At 40.3% G+C, this 16,273-nt stretch overlaps 1 protein-coding gene across 2 annotated transcripts in view; it reads left to right on the forward strand.

The window, feature by feature from the left end:
• xpo5 (exportin 5) overlaps positions 1-16,273 on the forward strand; it is an 87,765-nt gene that overhangs the window by 19,083 nt on the left and 52,409 nt on the right. For both annotated transcript variants that reach the window (XM_080200662.1, XM_080200663.1), the window contains exons 3-9: positions 1,292-1,364; positions 6,549-6,686; positions 9,133-9,315; positions 11,258-11,284; positions 11,758-11,943; positions 13,482-13,558; positions 15,513-15,612. In XM_080200662.1, coding sequence (XP_080056788.1) covers positions 1,292-1,364; positions 6,549-6,686; positions 9,133-9,315; positions 11,258-11,284; positions 11,758-11,943; positions 13,482-13,558; positions 15,513-15,612 — 784 coding nt within the window. The remainder of the gene's footprint in view (positions 1-1,291; positions 1,365-6,548; positions 6,687-9,132; positions 9,316-11,257; positions 11,285-11,757; positions 11,944-13,481; positions 13,559-15,512; positions 15,613-16,273) is intronic.

The following is a 16,273-nucleotide window of genomic DNA, read 5'->3' on the forward strand; positions in this document are numbered from 1 at the left end:
TCAATGCAATCCTAATGATAAGTGTGTTAAAAGTGTGGTAGAACAACATTGCATACCCCGAGCTTTGAGAAAGTTGCCCATTAAGATCTAGCAGCCTGGTGCAGACGTTCCCTTTTCTGAGGTAGTTTAAACTTAGTGCCAAGCTGAGGTGATTTCCAGGCATGTGGCAGCAGTGATATCAGCAAACAGGAAAAGCAGCCAATGTCGACGGCAATGTATTTTGAAAGCACCTATAGTGTAATAAAATGCCCCTAAGCCCTTCACAGGAACATTATAAAACAAAATGATGTTGAGCCACATGAGGAGATATTAGGTCAGATGACCAAAAGCCTAGTCTAGAAGATGGATCAAGGAGTGTCTTGGAGGAAGAAAGCGAGGGCAAGGTGTAGGGAGGCAATTCCATAGCTTAGAGCTAGGCAGCTGAAGGCATGACCACCAAACATGGAACAATTCGCATTAAAGTGTTTATAAATACTTAAGTTAAAGATGACACTTTATCTTTTTCATTCTGTGAATAATAATTTATTGGATTTGAATAGAAACCCAAGTGTTGATATAAACAAAATAAAAAAAGAACTGGAAAATTACTGTTTCTGGGTCAGAGAGGTTATTTCAAAGTTATTATGAAATTATAATGCCATTATTAAATCAAGTAATATCTAATTAAGATATAGCTTTTTTTTTACAGTGAGATTAATGATGTAAAGGGCAAGTTCTCATCAGTTCATTGATTTCTTGGGGATTGCTTTATGTATGTGGTAGGGAGGATAACAATGCATTCCTGTAGGAACATAGAATCAGTGACAGCAGTTTCAATTTCTGTTAATGTGCACATATGCAGACTTCTGAAGTTACTGTTGCTTTTAGTGAACTAATGGCAAACCATTTTTATCTTCCATTGCCACAGCAAAACATAGGCCTTTAGTTTCCAGCATGATATATATTAAGATATACCTGTTTCTTTGCTTCTGCATCAAACGCTGATTTTGACTTAACATCCTCACCCCAGTCATTTCCATCACTCCCTGCTTCTCTTCTTTTCTCCCCCCACCCCCCATGTTATAGACTTTAGTTCCTTGTGCATAGTTATTAATCAGTGAATTTTTCCTTGATCCAATTTTAATTTTTTTTCAGTCCTTGTTGGTGTGTGTTGCAACTCTTTGCAAATAGTAATGATTGTGAATGTTCTAATTTTTGTGCAGCAAAATACTGAAATGTTTCTCCTTTGTAAAAACAGAATACAATGGTATTTACAAAATGATGTAAGGCTGACTCTCTTGGCTTTTTTTAGATTTCGCTGGAATGGTATGGTGCACCGTGATAAGGTCCAGCTGAAGAATAGTGTGATGACTCTTCTTTCACGTGTAAGTTGTCTTGTCTTTTCTGCTTTTCGAACCTCAAATCCCACCACGTGATGTTTTTACAGTGAAATTTGTACAAATGGCTGTCCTCAGAAGATGGATACTCACTGACAGACACAAATAACTAGCATTGTAATAGATATAAACTGCACCATAAAACCTTGGCACTTTTAAATAGTCAATTTTGGACACCCTTTAATTTGCTAAGTCTGCTAACAACTTAAAGCACAGGTGACACAAGTGGATATGAGGTGACAGAGAAACTGATCTATCTGAGAGTTTGAATCTTCATACAGTTCTAACCTGGATAGAGGAGGTTTTCTGCCACTGGATGCTGGCTAAAGATACCTCCATTACACATACGGCAGGAACAGCTAGTAGACAAAAGTAGACAGGGGCCTTGAAATCCCCAAGTGGGTTGAAGCAAGACAGTGAGGGCTTGGGGGTGAATTAAATTGAGGCTCAGGAGGTGCGATGGAGACACCAGGAGCTTTGAGAATTATGCAGATTATTACACCTCTCCCCTTGTTTTCCTCCTTCTCTCTGGTGATCTCTTGCTGCTTGGAACTTCTTGTAACAGCTGCTGGTGTGAAAGAAAAGTTTTTTGACTAAAGGCAACCAGGCTGGGAGCAGTATGCAGCTAACTCTAGCCTGCTACTCCACAGGCCGTAACAATTGCATCAGTCCACTTGCTGCAAGAGAGGAGGTTTGGCGGGGGGTGGTGTGAGGAGGTTGGAAATAGCTGGCATGCAGACCAAAGTGAATTTGTAGCCTTAAAGAAAAATCAGGAGGGGGGTGTCCAATATTCATGTCCTTCAATTGATTTTCAAAAGCATGTTCCTCACATCAATCTAAGGTAAATCCATTGACGTCATATGATCCAAGGTCATGTGGCAGAACTTTGCATGATCAAACCTCCAGGAGTACCTTCAACTTAAGTTGACAGCTTGACTTTATCCTTATTGATGAGTATCAAAGATCCCATGGAATTTCTCAAAATATCCCCAAGCTGCTATAGCAGATGGAGGGTTGGGATCCTGGATAGGGAATTGTATGACAATGTTTCCCCAAATTTGTTTGGGATCTTGTAGATACTGTGGCCCACAGCTGCCTCAATGTATACAGCCCGCCAACATAGTAGATACCAGGAATTGGAATGCTTACCTCAATTAAAAATGGACCCTGGGATGGCAATGAATAGGAAACTCACTGAACTGATATAACATGCTAATGTCAGGGCTGCAGATTTGGGCACAATCCAGAGTCTGGGAAGGGTAAAAGTGGAGCGTGGCAGGTGATACAGCCAATCACAAGATATTTGCATCCTGCAGTTTAGGTGCACACAATGAGCATTTCCAAATAGAGGGTTCCTAATGTAAGTACCATTGGTGTCTCTTATTTACATATGTCACTGTACAGAGTTTCTAGAGTATTTGAAATGGTCATGGTGGGATTTGTACCAGTTTTGAATATTTAGATTATAAATTAACAGTTAATAAGAACATTAGAATTAGGGGCAGGAGTAGATTATTCAGCATTTTGACGTGGTCTGTTACTGAATACAATCATGGTTGATCCTCAACCTCAACTCCACCTTTCTGTGCTAACCCAATATTCTAAATTCTCTTAGTGTCCAAACATTTATCTATCCCTGGCTCGAATATGCTGAGTGGCTGGGCATTCACAGTCCTGTGGGGTTGAGGATTCTAAAATCCACAGCCTTGGAAGAAATTTCCCCTCATTCTTGTCCCTTTTTAGCTGACTCCATATTTGAACATTACTGCCCCCTCGTTCTCGACTCCCCAAGGAAAGCATCATCCTAAAATTTAGCTCAAGTCCCTTAAGAATTTGTGTGTTTTAATTGCTTGTTTATCGAAATTCCCTGTCAACCTTTGTTGCACTCCCTCCAAGACCTGTTTATCCATCCTTTGGACAAGGAGGCCAAAACTCCTGATGTGGTCTGATCAACGCCCTATGCTATTTTAGTAAGACTTCTCACTCTTGCATTCTAAATCCCTTTTTTGAGGCTAAGCACTGTATTTGCTTTGTTAATTGTTTACTGTACTTGCATGTTAACTTTGTGATTAATCAAGGGTCTCTCTGAACACCAATATTTTCCAGTTTCTCTGTTTTAAAACTATTCTGCCTTTCTAATTTTTCTTCCAAATTGAATAACTTCATACCCTTGTTCATCTGCCGTGTTCTTACCCACTTAACTAACCTTTTACAGTCAGCTTCCACTTACTTTCCCTGTTAGCCTTTTTTGAACAACAAACTTGGTACATAACTTTTTGTCACCTGATAAGAGTCATTGATATAAATTGTAAATAGCCAAGGCCCTAGCACTGATCCTTCTGGTACCTGATTAGCATTGTCTGCCAACCCCCATGAGCATTAATTTTGTGTTGTAATCTCAATTGTGTGGTACTTTGCTGAATGCTTTTTAAAAATCCAGAAGCAATACAAGTCTTCACTTAAAAAGTGGTTGCGTTCATACAAATCACGACTTTGGTGAAATAGAAGCAATGTTAAAACTTCTTGGGTAGGAGCTTCCGTATCAGAAGACAAAATATTACACTCTCTAAGTTGTAGTATTATAGATTGCTAGATTCCTATATTGTTAAATTAAATAACTTGTTTTAACCTTTTACTTACAATGGCAAGTCAAAGAGTGGGAGGAATGCAAGGATTAGGGGGAGGGAAGTGATTGCAGTTTTGAGTTCGGGAGCAAAGTGAAGCTGCTCCAAAATGTTGCCAATTGGGTCATGTGGGAAATTGTATTAAAATGAATCTTTGCTTAACATGATTGTAGGCCCCATTGACTTACCAACATTAAAGAGAAACCATATGGAATGTAGCAATATTAAACAAGGACTTGCTGTATAACCACTGGTTCCTTTTTATTAATGTTAGTTACAACTTCAGAAAATTCTCAACACATATGCCAGACATGATTTTGTTACCATTCTGTGATAATAGATCCCACCATTTCCCTTTTGATGTCAAACTAACTGATCTGTGCTTCCCTGTTTTCTCTCTCTCCCTCTTCTTGTAGAGCATGGTTATGATTGCTATCTCCTAATCCCTGGGAAATGTCCTAGAATCTAAAACTCTGGAACACCAAAGCAAATCAATGAGCAATGTATTGTATCTAATTACCGCCTTGAAATTTAGGATGCAGGCCATCAAATCCAGAAGCCCCATTCATTTTGATATCACTGTTTCTTTAAGAATGATGTATTTTGTTGGAGCTTGCTGTGTTCTGCTTTTCTCAACCCACCATCGTAACAGTAACAAAATCTGCATTTATATAGCACCTGTAAGGTAGGAATATAACCCAAGGCACTTCATGGTTGTTAAACAAAATTTATGATTACTCACCTGGTGCATGCTGCCAGGGATACCAGCAACTCAGCGATGGAAGTTTTAATGAAAGAATTCCTTGTGTGGTTCTTCCACCTGTCACATTCTTCATTTATGCCAGATTCCCATTGCTGTGATTATTTATTTTAATATTTGCTAAGCAGAGAGCTTGGCACTAAAGATTTTCTTCAATACAGAGTTCTGTAAAGTGATGATTGTGTTCAGCCTAAGGCAACTATTCATTTTTTTCTGATTCCTTTTTCCACAAGGTTCTGTAAAGATGGCAGAACCCCTAAGAGTATTGACAGGCAGAGAGGGATCTGGGTTTACAGGTACACAGGTCACTGAAAGTGACAACACAGGTGGAGAAGGCATATGGCATGTTTGCCTTCATTGGCCAGAGCATAGAATTTAAAAATGAGCAAGTCATGTTGTAGTTTTATAGAACCTTAGTTAGGCCGCACTTGGGATATAGTGTTCAATTCTGGTTGCCACACTACCAGAAGGATGTGAAGGCTTTGGAGAGGGTACAGAAAAGATTTACCGGGGTGTTGCCTGGTACAGAGGGCGTTAGCTATGAGGAGAGGTTGGAGAAACTTTGTTTGTTCTCACTGGAATGACAGAGGTTGAAGGGTGACCTGATACAAGTCTGCAAGATTATGAGGGGTGTGGACAGAGTGGATAACCCGGGTGGAAGAGTCAATTACTAGGGGGCATAGATTTAAGGGGCAAGGTTTAAAGGAGATGTACGAGGCAAGTTTTTTTACACAGAAGATAGTGGGTGCCTGGAACTCGCTGACGGGGGAGGTAGTGGAAACGGATATGGTTGTAACTTTTAAGGGGCATCTTGACAGATACATGAATATAATGGGAATGGAGGGATATGATCCCCAGAAGGGTAGGGGGTTTTAGTTCAGTTGGTCTGTGCAGGCTTGGAGGGCTGAAGAGGCTGTTCTTGTGCTGTAATTTTCTTTGTTCTTTATTAGAGAATGTTTGGGAGTTAATTCGTTGTTGTACAAAGGGATGATGGCCTCTTTGTATCACAGGGATAAGTGGCATTCCATGTAGATTCTAAACTTCTGATGCAAGAAAGATAAAAGACAGCCAGGAAATTCTCTGCTTTGACAAAAGTCCAGAGCCAGGGTAACAGTTGTTCCAAAAAAGCCTAATTTTAATGAAGAACATTCTTGTTATATTTCAAGCTGACTCTTTTTTGGTGTTAGCTTGGTTTCTGTTAGTGAGCTCCTATGATTTCAATGGATTCCGCAACTAGCAGTGTGTATCAACAGGCGACATGAATGATTAGTTTCTTGAGTCCGTTTCCAGGATCAGTCTGATGATTAGATTTGAAGATTATTTATCCCGTATTCCGGCGATCATAATATTTCATTCAGTGTACGTACATTAATATAACGTGGAGATGCTGATGTTGGATTGGGGTGGGCATAGTAAGAAGTCTCACGTCACTAGGTTAAAGCCCAACACGTTTATTTGGAATCACGAGCTTTTGGAGTGCTGCTCCTGCATCAGGTGAGCTCCATAAGTTTGTGATTCCAAATAAACCTGTTAGGCTTTAACCTGGTGATGTGAGACTTCTTACTGTATTTTAGTAATGAGAGCATACAATATGATCATGTTTTCATGATCAAGGGAGCACACAATTTTTGAATATTGTGTAAAAATTAAGCTTTCTCTTGACAAATGTTCTCTGTTTTTGTGCTTAACAGATGTCTGTAGTTCTATTTAAACATACCAATGTATTGTCTAAAGTCTCTATAGATTCATAAGCAATTGTTAAATCAAACATTTATTCTGTATCCTCAGGGTACTCATAATATCATGGTAGAAGAGGCTTACATTAAAGATGCACTTTCCCGCATTGTGGTAGAAATGATCAAGCGAGAGTGGCCACAACAGTGGCCAGACATGCTAAATGAAATGGATAAATTAACTGCTATGGGGGTAAGTACAAATCCTCAAAATGAATGCACTTTTTTTCAACAGTATCTGTTAAGTTCTATGTTGATAATAACATAAGAACATAAGAAATAGGAGCAGGAGTAGGCCATCTAGCCCTTCGAGCCTGCCCCGCCATTCAATAATATCATGGCTGATCTGTCGTGGCTCAGTTCCACATTCCCACCCTCTCCCCATAACCCTTAATCCCCTCGCTTATCAAAAACCCATCAACCCGCGTCTTAAAAATATTTAGCGAGGCAGCCTCCACCATGTCAACGGGCAGAGAATTCCAGAGATTCACCACCCTTTGAGTGAAGAAGTTCCTCCTCAACTCCGTTCTAAACCGCCCCCCCTTTATCTTGAGGCTGTGCCCCCTAGTCCTACTGTCCTTTCTGAGCGGGAAGAGTCTCTCCACCTCTATCCTATCCATCCCATTCATCATCTTATATGTCTCAATGAGATCTCCCCTCATTCTTCTAAACTCTAACGAGTACAAGCCTAGTTTATTCAGCCTCTCCTCAAAGCTCAACCCCCTCAACTCCGGTATCAGCCTAGTAAACCTCCTCTGCACTCCCTCCAAGGCCAAAATATCCTTGCATAAGTGCGGCGCCCAAAACTGCATACAGTACTCCAGCTGCGGCCTCACCAATGCCCTATACAGCTGCAGCAAGACCTCCCTACTTTTATATTCAATCCCCCTCGCTATGAAGGCCAGCATCCCATTAGCCTTCCTGACCACCTGCTGCACCTGCAAGCTGGGTTTTTGCGACTCATGCACAAGGACCCCGAGGTCCCTCTGCACCGTCGCCTGCTGCAGTTTTTCGCCACGTAAGTAATAGTCCTTCCTACCATTATTCCTACCAAAGTGGACCACCTCGCACTTGCCAACATTAAATTCCATTTGCCAGTTCCTGGCCCATTCACCCAGCCTATCTAGATCCTTCTGCAGACTCTCCACACCCTCCGCGCAATTTACCGTTCCACCAATCTTGGTGTCATCAGCAAATTTCGACACCATACACTCGGTTCCCTCCTCCAGATCATCTATATAAATGGTAAATAGCTGAGGCCCCAGCACCGACCCCTGGGGCACTCCACTAGTCACCAACTGCCAATCCGAATAGCACCCATTAACCCCCACTCTCTGCCTCCTATTTGACAACCAATCCTCTATCCACGCTAACACCCTACCCCCAACTCCATGCCCCCTTACCTTCTGTAATAACCTCTTGTGAGGTACCTTGTCGAACGCCTTCTGAAAATCAAGAAAGACCACATCCACCGGCTCTCCTCTATCCACCGCCCTAGACACATCCTCATAGAACTCCAATAAATTTGTCAGACACGACTTCCCCTTAACGAAACCGTGCTGCGTCTGCTCTATCAAGCAATTCCCCTCAAGATGCCTCGCTATTTCCTCCTTGATGACGGATTCTAACATTTTACCTACAACAGACGTTAAACTAACCGGCCTATAATTCCCTGCCTTTTGCCTGGCACCCTTCTTAAACAATGGCGTAACATTAGCCATTTTCCAATCTTCCGGCACTTCCCCGGAATCCAGCGACGTTTGGAAAATAACCACCAAGGCATCCACTGTCACCTCCGCCATTTCTTTCAGGACCCTCGGATGCATTCCATCCAGTCCTGGGGACTTGTCCACAATCAGTCCCCCCAGTCTGTCGAGCTTTCATGCAAATCTAACTTTTACTTCTCTTTAGTTTTTGTCCTTATCTCTATGTACTGTAACATGGACTGATTCTGGGCTGTACATTCTATGCTGTTTATGTTCCAATTGAGACTCTCCTCCACACCTCAGTGAACTTGATGAGCATAACCTGTATTCCGTTATACCTCCTCTGCTTATCTAACCTTAAACGAACCCAAAGTATTCACATCAACCACACTGTTTGGTAGTGAGATATTCTCACCATTTTTAGTTAAGCTCCTTATGAAATCTGTTTGTTTCTGGTGACTATTTTAGATCAAGGATTTTAGATTTTTTTTTCTCTTATTCTCACAAATGGAAACACCCCATGTGCTTACTCTATCAAAACCTTTCATAACTGTGAAGACGTCTATTAGGTCACCTTGAACTTTAGCTTCCCAATAGAACAGTGATCCATTCTTTAATTTGTTTTGGCAAGTATTTCATTCTTGCAGCAGAACAATTGGGGCTGTATAAGATGTATGTAGCAGTAGTGTACATGCTATGTTCCATGAGGTAGCTGGCAAATAACTTAAGCAAGATTGATTGTAACCCTTTCATATGGTGTAATTAACTACCAGGAAACAAATGAAGAAAATAAATTGGATTTGAAATGTTTCTGATTGTAAGCAATTTTGCAAATCATCACACGTTTGGTATCTGTTTTTTGTAAATCCCTCCACGAAATAGCCTGTCAAGGATTGTGTACTATTTTATAATTCGTGTGATTTAACTTTTTAGGAGACACAAACTGAGCTAGTGATGTTAATCCTTCTGCGTCTGGTGGAAGATGTGGTGACTTTCCAGACCATACCTGCACAGCGTCGTAAAGACATCCAGCACGCACTGACTCAAAATATGATGCAGCTTTTTAGTTTTCTCTTGGACATCTTGCAGGAGCACACTCAGAACTACAAACAGCTGGTAATTACTGTATATTTGGTTGCTATTGCTATTTCTGGAAGAATTCCATTAACTGTTGAATTTCACAAGTTGCCTTTTGGAGTAATCAGAAACCTACAGCTTGGTAGTGTGCTATACCTGACAAAACAGAAATGTCCATGGTTCATTTGCTAATCTTTCCTGAGATGATGTGAATAAGTGAATCTCAGTCTGTTAAGGTTGGTGTTAGGGGAATGTTCTGGGGCACCTGCGTTGAGCCAAGTTCAGGTAATACAGAACTTGAGAGACAGAATGTAGTTAAAGACATTCTTTATTTAACCAGTAAGCATTGGGAGAGAGATGCTGTTTAGATTCCAACTTCTTTTTAAAATTACATCATGTGAACATATCTGATACACTATTTTTGAAGATTTGTGTTCCCTGTCCAATCTGTCATACAGACTGGATGGTCCAGTTACATTAATACACACTGTTTACCTTGGCCAATAACATTCTGCCCCTTTGCATAATTAGGAACTCATTGGTTAACTAAAAGGGAAGAGTTGGGGATGCTTGCATTGGACTGGAGTAAGCACAGTAAGAAGTCTCACAATTCCAGGTTAAAGTCATGTAAATTGAGTTTATATTTCAAGCTGACTCTTTTTTTGGTGTTAGCTTGGTTTCTGTTGGTGAGCTTCTGTTTGTGTCTGTATATGCCCTGTTTGTGAACACAGCTCTTCACTCACCTGATGAAGGAGCCTGAAATTCCAAAAGCTAAACCTGTTGGACTTTAACCTGGTGTTGTGAGACTTCTTACCGATCTAAAAGGGAGCCAGGAGTCATCCTGTCTAACTAGCTATACCTTATCACAGCCCCCCACAAGGAGGCCAAGAGTGAGGACCATAGTGCTCCTATTCATTTTAATTAGCAATTTAATCCCTTCTATTCATTCCATAATCTTAGTACCTTACATCTGTGAGGTCTTCCAAAGCCTTTCACGGATTAAGTTCTATATTTTATTGATCCAGAGAATGTGGCCTGTCTGTTTTTGCTGTTTCCCATTATGCTTTTAGGGCAAGCCTCCCTTGGCCAAAGTTTACAAGGTATTCAAAACCATATTTGTTAAAAATTCACCACTACTGATTGTCTTTATTAGGCAATGCTTTCATATTGTATATGTAGGAGGCACATCGTGATACCTTTTGGTATATATAGGCACATCATGGTCCCTATTTTAGACTAGTCTACTTTGTTTTAAAAGTTTCAGAAAGCAAGGGTTTCAGCACCTCCTGCTACAGTAGGGAAGGGACACCAGACAGCTAGGCTTGCTTCCCTTGATCCCAAAGAATTCTACCGCAAAATACGTGCCTTCAGCTAAGTACAGGATTGGGTTATCTGTGGTGCACCTTATGACTGAACTGTTTTTTTGACTGTACAAGCATATCCATGGAGAGACTATTTGAGCAAGATACTGTGGAGTGTTTCTGGTGATACGAGCCGATTTCTTTGGGACATGAGAACTGAAGTAAATGTATGTTATGTACACTTTATCAGTGTCTCTGACCTGATACACGGTGCTCTGAATGTATAATGTAAATAATTATCCATCTGTACACTTTGATCAGTCGTTTGTAATGACTCTGTTGTACGATGGGATCTGTTTATTTCTCGCATAGGATTATGCGATATTAACATCTTGAAGATAAATGTTCTGTGCACTTGTCTGTGAAAACTGCAAATCTGTGGCTTTGGTCGTTTGTTCCTGGTTCAGTAGCCACTTTTGGTTTTTGATCTTTAGGGGAGTCTAGATTTATGAGGGACAGGTGGACTTTAGGCCATAATCTGATTAACCAATGCAGAGCTTTACATTTATGTTATTGAAGAAGATACAGAGGTCAAATGGCTTCCTGCTCCTATTTATGTTTTGATGTTGACCTTTTGCAAAATATCCATGTTTTAACATCTTTCTTTTAATTTCTTGCAGAAAGCAGATACTACTCAAGAAAACAAGGTGGATTTGCATTTATATTCTTCCGTTGCGCTTTTTTTAATAAAAAATAATAACTTGACAGTCCTGCAAATTTTACTAAATAGTTGATTGCAATTAATTCTCCAGTGGGTGGGTTGCTTTGTTATTTTTCCTTCTGCTTAAAGGAGCATTGCTAGATATCTGGTTACTGCAATTTAGCAGTGTAAAATGTAGTTAAAGGTATAAATAATCCTGTAACAACACATTTTATGCAACTTTTAAATGTGTGCGGATTTCACATATGCTGAATAAGTAATGGGCAAGATCTCTGGCTGTTCATGGCAGCAGGATTCTCTGGTCCCGCTGCAGTGAATGGAGATTTGGCTGAGCACTGAATTCTCTGTCCTCGCTGGCAGCGACAGTCGGGTGTAAACAGCTGGAGAATTCTGGCTCATGTGTTTTAATATTTGAACACTGCAGCTGATTTTCTAAACCATAAAATTATTCCCCTTTAGGCCAAGGCTCACTGTCGTGTTGCAGTAGCAACTCTCAATACCCTGGCTGGATATGTGGATTGGGTTGCATTGCACCATATTACAGCAGATAGCTGCAAACTACTTGAAGTGCTGTGCATGTTATTAACTGAACCCGAATTGCAGCTTGAGGCAGCAGAGTGTCTACTCATTGCCATCAGCAGAAAGGTAAAACTTCCTACCAAAAATGTTTAAAGTTAAATAGTTTTAGGTTGGTAACTTTAAAACCTAGTTTAAACAATAAATAGAATCCAGTACTAATGATTTTGGGGTTGCTTTGTTAAGTTTGAAGTGATTCAAATTAAATATATTAAAATCGCACAGGATGTTTTCATTGTTGTGTTAGAATCTAGTGAAATAATTTAACATGAATAGCCTAACCAAACTTAACATGCAGTCAAGATTTGGAATGAGGCACACATTGGGTGAGCAGGAGTTGAGGGTTAAATTATTTGACTATGTAAATCAGTCTTATAGTTACAGTATTCGCATTGCTGTTTTGTACTGTAGTTTGCAAGCTGAATATACCACAGGGGCAGGAGGCTTGGGGGGGATGCGAAGAAAAACTTTATCGAGAGGGTGGTGACTGTCTGAAATGCACTGCCTGGGAGGATGGTAGAGGCAGGTTGCCTCACGTCCTTTAAAAGGTATCTGGATGAGCATTTGGCGCATAACATTTCAGGGCTATAAGCCAAATGCTTGAAAATGGGATTAGGTGGGAGCTCAGGTTTCTAATGTTTGTGTAGACTCCATTGACCGAAGGGCCTCTTCTGTGCTGTATGATTCTATACTCTAAGTATCCCAGTACTGCTAGCAGTTAATCAGGTAACTTGCATTTCAGGTGCCTTTCCTGTAAATCTGCTCAGTTGCAATAACTTTGATAACCATGGTAATCTCCACATTTTGATAACCATGGCTAGGATCCCCCCCTCTCCCCCAATGCCCTCCAAGGAGCCTTGCCCTAATTTTTGGTTGCCCCACAGCTATTTAACGCTCTGGCAAACATTTACTGGCTAGAAGCTGGACTTCTGAATTCACTTCAAAGAAAGACCCACCTCAACAACTGGCCAGTTTGGTTGGCCAGTAGCTCTTTAATTCCAGTGGTGCCAATCAGCAGTGGGCAAGACTGGGACTACAAGCAGTGCCAGTCCACGACAGGGGTGGGGGTTGGCAGCAGTGTTGAACAGAGACTGCTGATGGAAGTGAGCAGGGTCACTTTTCAGGTTTCCTCCTTGCCCCTGAATTCTTTATGCCAGCCTGAAAATTGAGCTTGGGTTAGCAATGGCCTTGCAGTGGCCATGAATTGCCTCAATTAGCATATGGGCTTGGGTCTTTCCATTCCACTGTAAAATTGTAAAGATGCCAGGGTGGACAAGACTGAAGAATTCTCTATTGGAAGAATTTCACAGCAGGCCCCTACCCACGTATGCATACAGGATAATGTAAAATTCTGCCCCATGAGTGAGATCCCAGTATGTAAATATATTTGATTGCAGATGTTGAATTTTATTTTGAGGCCTCTTGAGTTGTCCTTTATAATTTTCACATGGAAGCCTGCTTGATATTCATAATGCAAGTTACCTGATTGATTTTAGCATTTTTCTTCCTTTTCTTACTCATATTCTATTTACTTCATATAAAAATTAGGGACCTACAAAATTCTAGTAAATTCAAGTTGAATTACCTCTGCTTTCTTCACTTGCTAGGGTAAGCTGGAGGATCGTAAGCCTCTCCTGGTTCTCTATAGTGATGCAGCCATGCACTGCATTTTGTCAGCTGCACAGTAAGTGTTTTCCACCTGGTCAAACATCGGATGTTAATTTCATAAATTCACTTACTTTACAGTTAACCCCTGTCACTCGTGACCCCCTCTATGGTGAATTTCTTTTATTTGCACAAATGTAGTTGTGTACACTATTGTGGTTTGCATCCCTAAAAGTTCACTATCCATAGTTTAAACTGTTAATCTCGACTTTCCCACTTCATTCCACATAGTGTGCGCTGCGCATGTATAGGTTTGCCATTTGTGATTTCAGTTTGTTGAAACGGAGCCCCCCTGAATGGAGGGAGTTGATGCTACATTATTTGCTTTTGAACACATTGTATATTGGTGAAATGATTGTTTTTGTATTTAAGAGATCTTGAATAAGTAGAAAAATCAAACGACTGAATCATATATTAGAAATTAACAGATTAGAGTCTGTACTTGAAAATAAATGTAATATTTTGAGCATGCAAACCTCCCTGTTCAATCTGGTTAAATACAAGCCAGTCAGCCATGCCTGAGGTGGGAAACTTACTCCTGGACACTATTGCTAAGGTTGCAATTAATTTTCACTTTGAAAAGCTTGGCCCTTGAGGACTAGCCAGCATTTATTTGCTAATGGCAAATGATGTTTGATTAACCTGACTTAAATCCATTGTAGTAACAGAGGTACAGAAGTGAAGGTAGTGAAGTGGATGGTCACATATGGGGAATTTCAAAAGGTAGTTTAGGTAGTGTTTCATAACTGAGGAAATTGGATGCAAATAGTATTAAGAGGAAGCTCTGACTTGGACATATAAGTAATGAGATGGGAATAAGGCTGAATGAAAGTTTTGCTCTGGTGTGGTGTGGGTGTGTGTGTATACCATCACCACCACCACCACCCCCACACACACAATCCAAGCAATCAAGATGAAACATTCAATCCCACCTTGGGCTTGATCAGACAAGGTCATTGTTTTTCTTGTCATAAATGATCTTTAATTGATGAGAGAGAATACAATTCTGAAAGTCACTGAAACAAAAGAAAGTAATGTGACGCAAATGACAATGCATAAGAAATAAGAGCAAAATTAAGTCATACTATTCCTCAATACAATATCAACATTACACAAATAGTAGGGCAACAATAGACTTTATGAGGACTAATTATGAATACAGAAAGAAATTCTGCTAAATCTTTTACAGATCACCATTTCAGCCTCAGCTGCAGTATTGTACTCCATTCTGGGCACTGCACTTCAGGCAGGTTGTCTGGGTCCTGAGGGGACGAAGAGCAGGATTGATCCATTGGTATGAAGGATGAAAGAGTTGAGTTATGTAGACGGATTAGAGAAGATGGGAGTTTTGATGGAGCATGTTGGGAGGAACTGTTTTCTCTGGCAGGTGGGTTGCCAGTGATCATAGATTTAAAATGATTGGCAGAAGAATGAGAGGAGAAATTATAAATTTTCATCTGCAGTGGACTGCTGAGTTCTGGAACTACCTAAAGGTGTTGAAATCAGATTTTAGAGGTAAAAACTACATTTGGCCTAGGGTATCTGTGTGCGGTTTGCATGTTCTCCCCATGTCTGCATGTCTTCTGGGTTTCCTCCCACAGTCCAAAGATGTGCAGGTTAGGTATATTGGCCCATGATTAATGCATGTAGTTAGGGCAGGGGAGTGGGTTCAGATCAACTGCTCTTTGTTGTGTAGACTAGGCAGACCGAATGGCATCCTGCAGTGTAGGGTTTCTATAGTTTCTTGTGTGGTAATTGGATGTGTACTCGAGGACAACTACTTTGCAAAGTTATGGGGAAAGGTATGGTCAGGGACTAAATGGTACAGCACTCTAAAAGATTCAGCATAGGCCCAATGGGCTTCATGTCGGCCTCATGCGCTGTGAGGTTCTATTCTATGGAAGTTTGTGGAAACTTCTCTGTTTAATTGTTATATGCCAGGAAAAATTTAATTCCATATTTCTTACTTATAGGACAGCTCATGGAGCAGGGCTTGTGGAACAGCATTACATGTTTCTAAAAAGGCTTTGTCAAGTACTTACAGCCCTAGGTGGACAGCTGACTGCACTGTGGGTATGTTGAGCTTACCGATCCTTTGTCTGTTTTAATGGTAGCACTTTCTAAGTCATGAATTTATTTGCTATACAATGCATTTGTGTGGTCACAGTCAAATGTCTTTTTAGAAAGATAAAAACTGGGGAAACATAATAAGTTAACATTTATGGAGAACACAAGGTTTAGTTAATCTTCAACAAAGTGTTCGCTCCTGAGATGCTGAGCTACCTGTTCGATGTTTCTGCTAATTTGTGTCTCATTAGGCTTTCTGTACTCCTTTTTTCTTTTATTTGACTTTAGTGAAACTATAAACCTAATGGATATGTAAAGATCTGCTTAACTGAGATTTCCATTCAGCCCAGCAGCTGGTGGGTTTACATGTTAAACTGCAGATGTTCTGAACTCGTGGTTTTGAAGTGATTTTGCATTGAAATAAAATTGGTGTTAATTCTGTGGTCCCGCCAATATCCTTTTTTATCTAATTGAAATCATGGATGTGTGTGTGAACGTAGTTTTAAAAATATGTAACTCAGATTTGATACTTATGTTGAATTTTTGTTTCAAAAGATTGCAAATAATACCTTATAAATTTTTCAGAAATTGATCAGACAATCTTGAGGTTGTTTGTGGACAGGTGGAATTTTTTTAAAACGTTTCAAAGTCTGCTCAAACAAGTGTT

Source organism: Carcharhinus amblyrhynchos, chromosome 12 (genome assembly GCF_965287045.1).
Source record: "Carcharhinus amblyrhynchos chromosome 12, sCarAmb.v2.hapA, whole genome shotgun sequence".
NCBI lineage: Eukaryota > Metazoa > Chordata > Chondrichthyes > Carcharhiniformes > Carcharhinidae > Carcharhinus > Carcharhinus amblyrhynchos.